We start from the raw sequence: 293 nt of genomic DNA on the forward strand, positions 1-293 counted from the left end.
CCGATTCCGACACAGCAGCCCACAGAAGCCCTCTTCGGCACTCACGGAAGATTCTGCCCACTTCGAACAGCTGCCCCCAGCCCACCAGCGTGCACAGGCGGCCGTCCTCGATGTTGGCGCCGGGCGGAGGAAGGCACACGGGGCGCACGTAGTCGGTGAAGCGAACCGGTTCATTGACGCTGAGCAAAGTGATGTCGTTGATGAAGCCCGTTTCCACGTACCTGTTGGGGGTAGAGGAAGGGCGGAGGCTTCAGGGCGGAGGCTGGGACTGGATGTCGATAGGGTTATTGCTG

General features: G+C 62.1%; 1 protein-coding gene across 1 annotated transcript in view; it reads right to left on the minus strand.

Moving 5' to 3' along the window:
• The window catches only part of LOC119589337, a gene marked incomplete in the record, with an annotated part of 19,170 nt that overhangs the window by 2,366 nt on the left and 16,511 nt on the right, over positions 1–293 (minus strand). Inside the window, 1 exon segment of the mRNA XM_037937957.1 lies at positions 46–221. Within this exon segment, the coding sequence (XP_037793885.1) occupies positions 46–221 (176 nt within the window).

Source organism: Penaeus monodon, chromosome 25, assembly GCF_015228065.2.
Source record: "Penaeus monodon isolate SGIC_2016 chromosome 25, NSTDA_Pmon_1, whole genome shotgun sequence".
NCBI lineage: Eukaryota > Metazoa > Arthropoda > Malacostraca > Decapoda > Penaeidae > Penaeus > Penaeus monodon.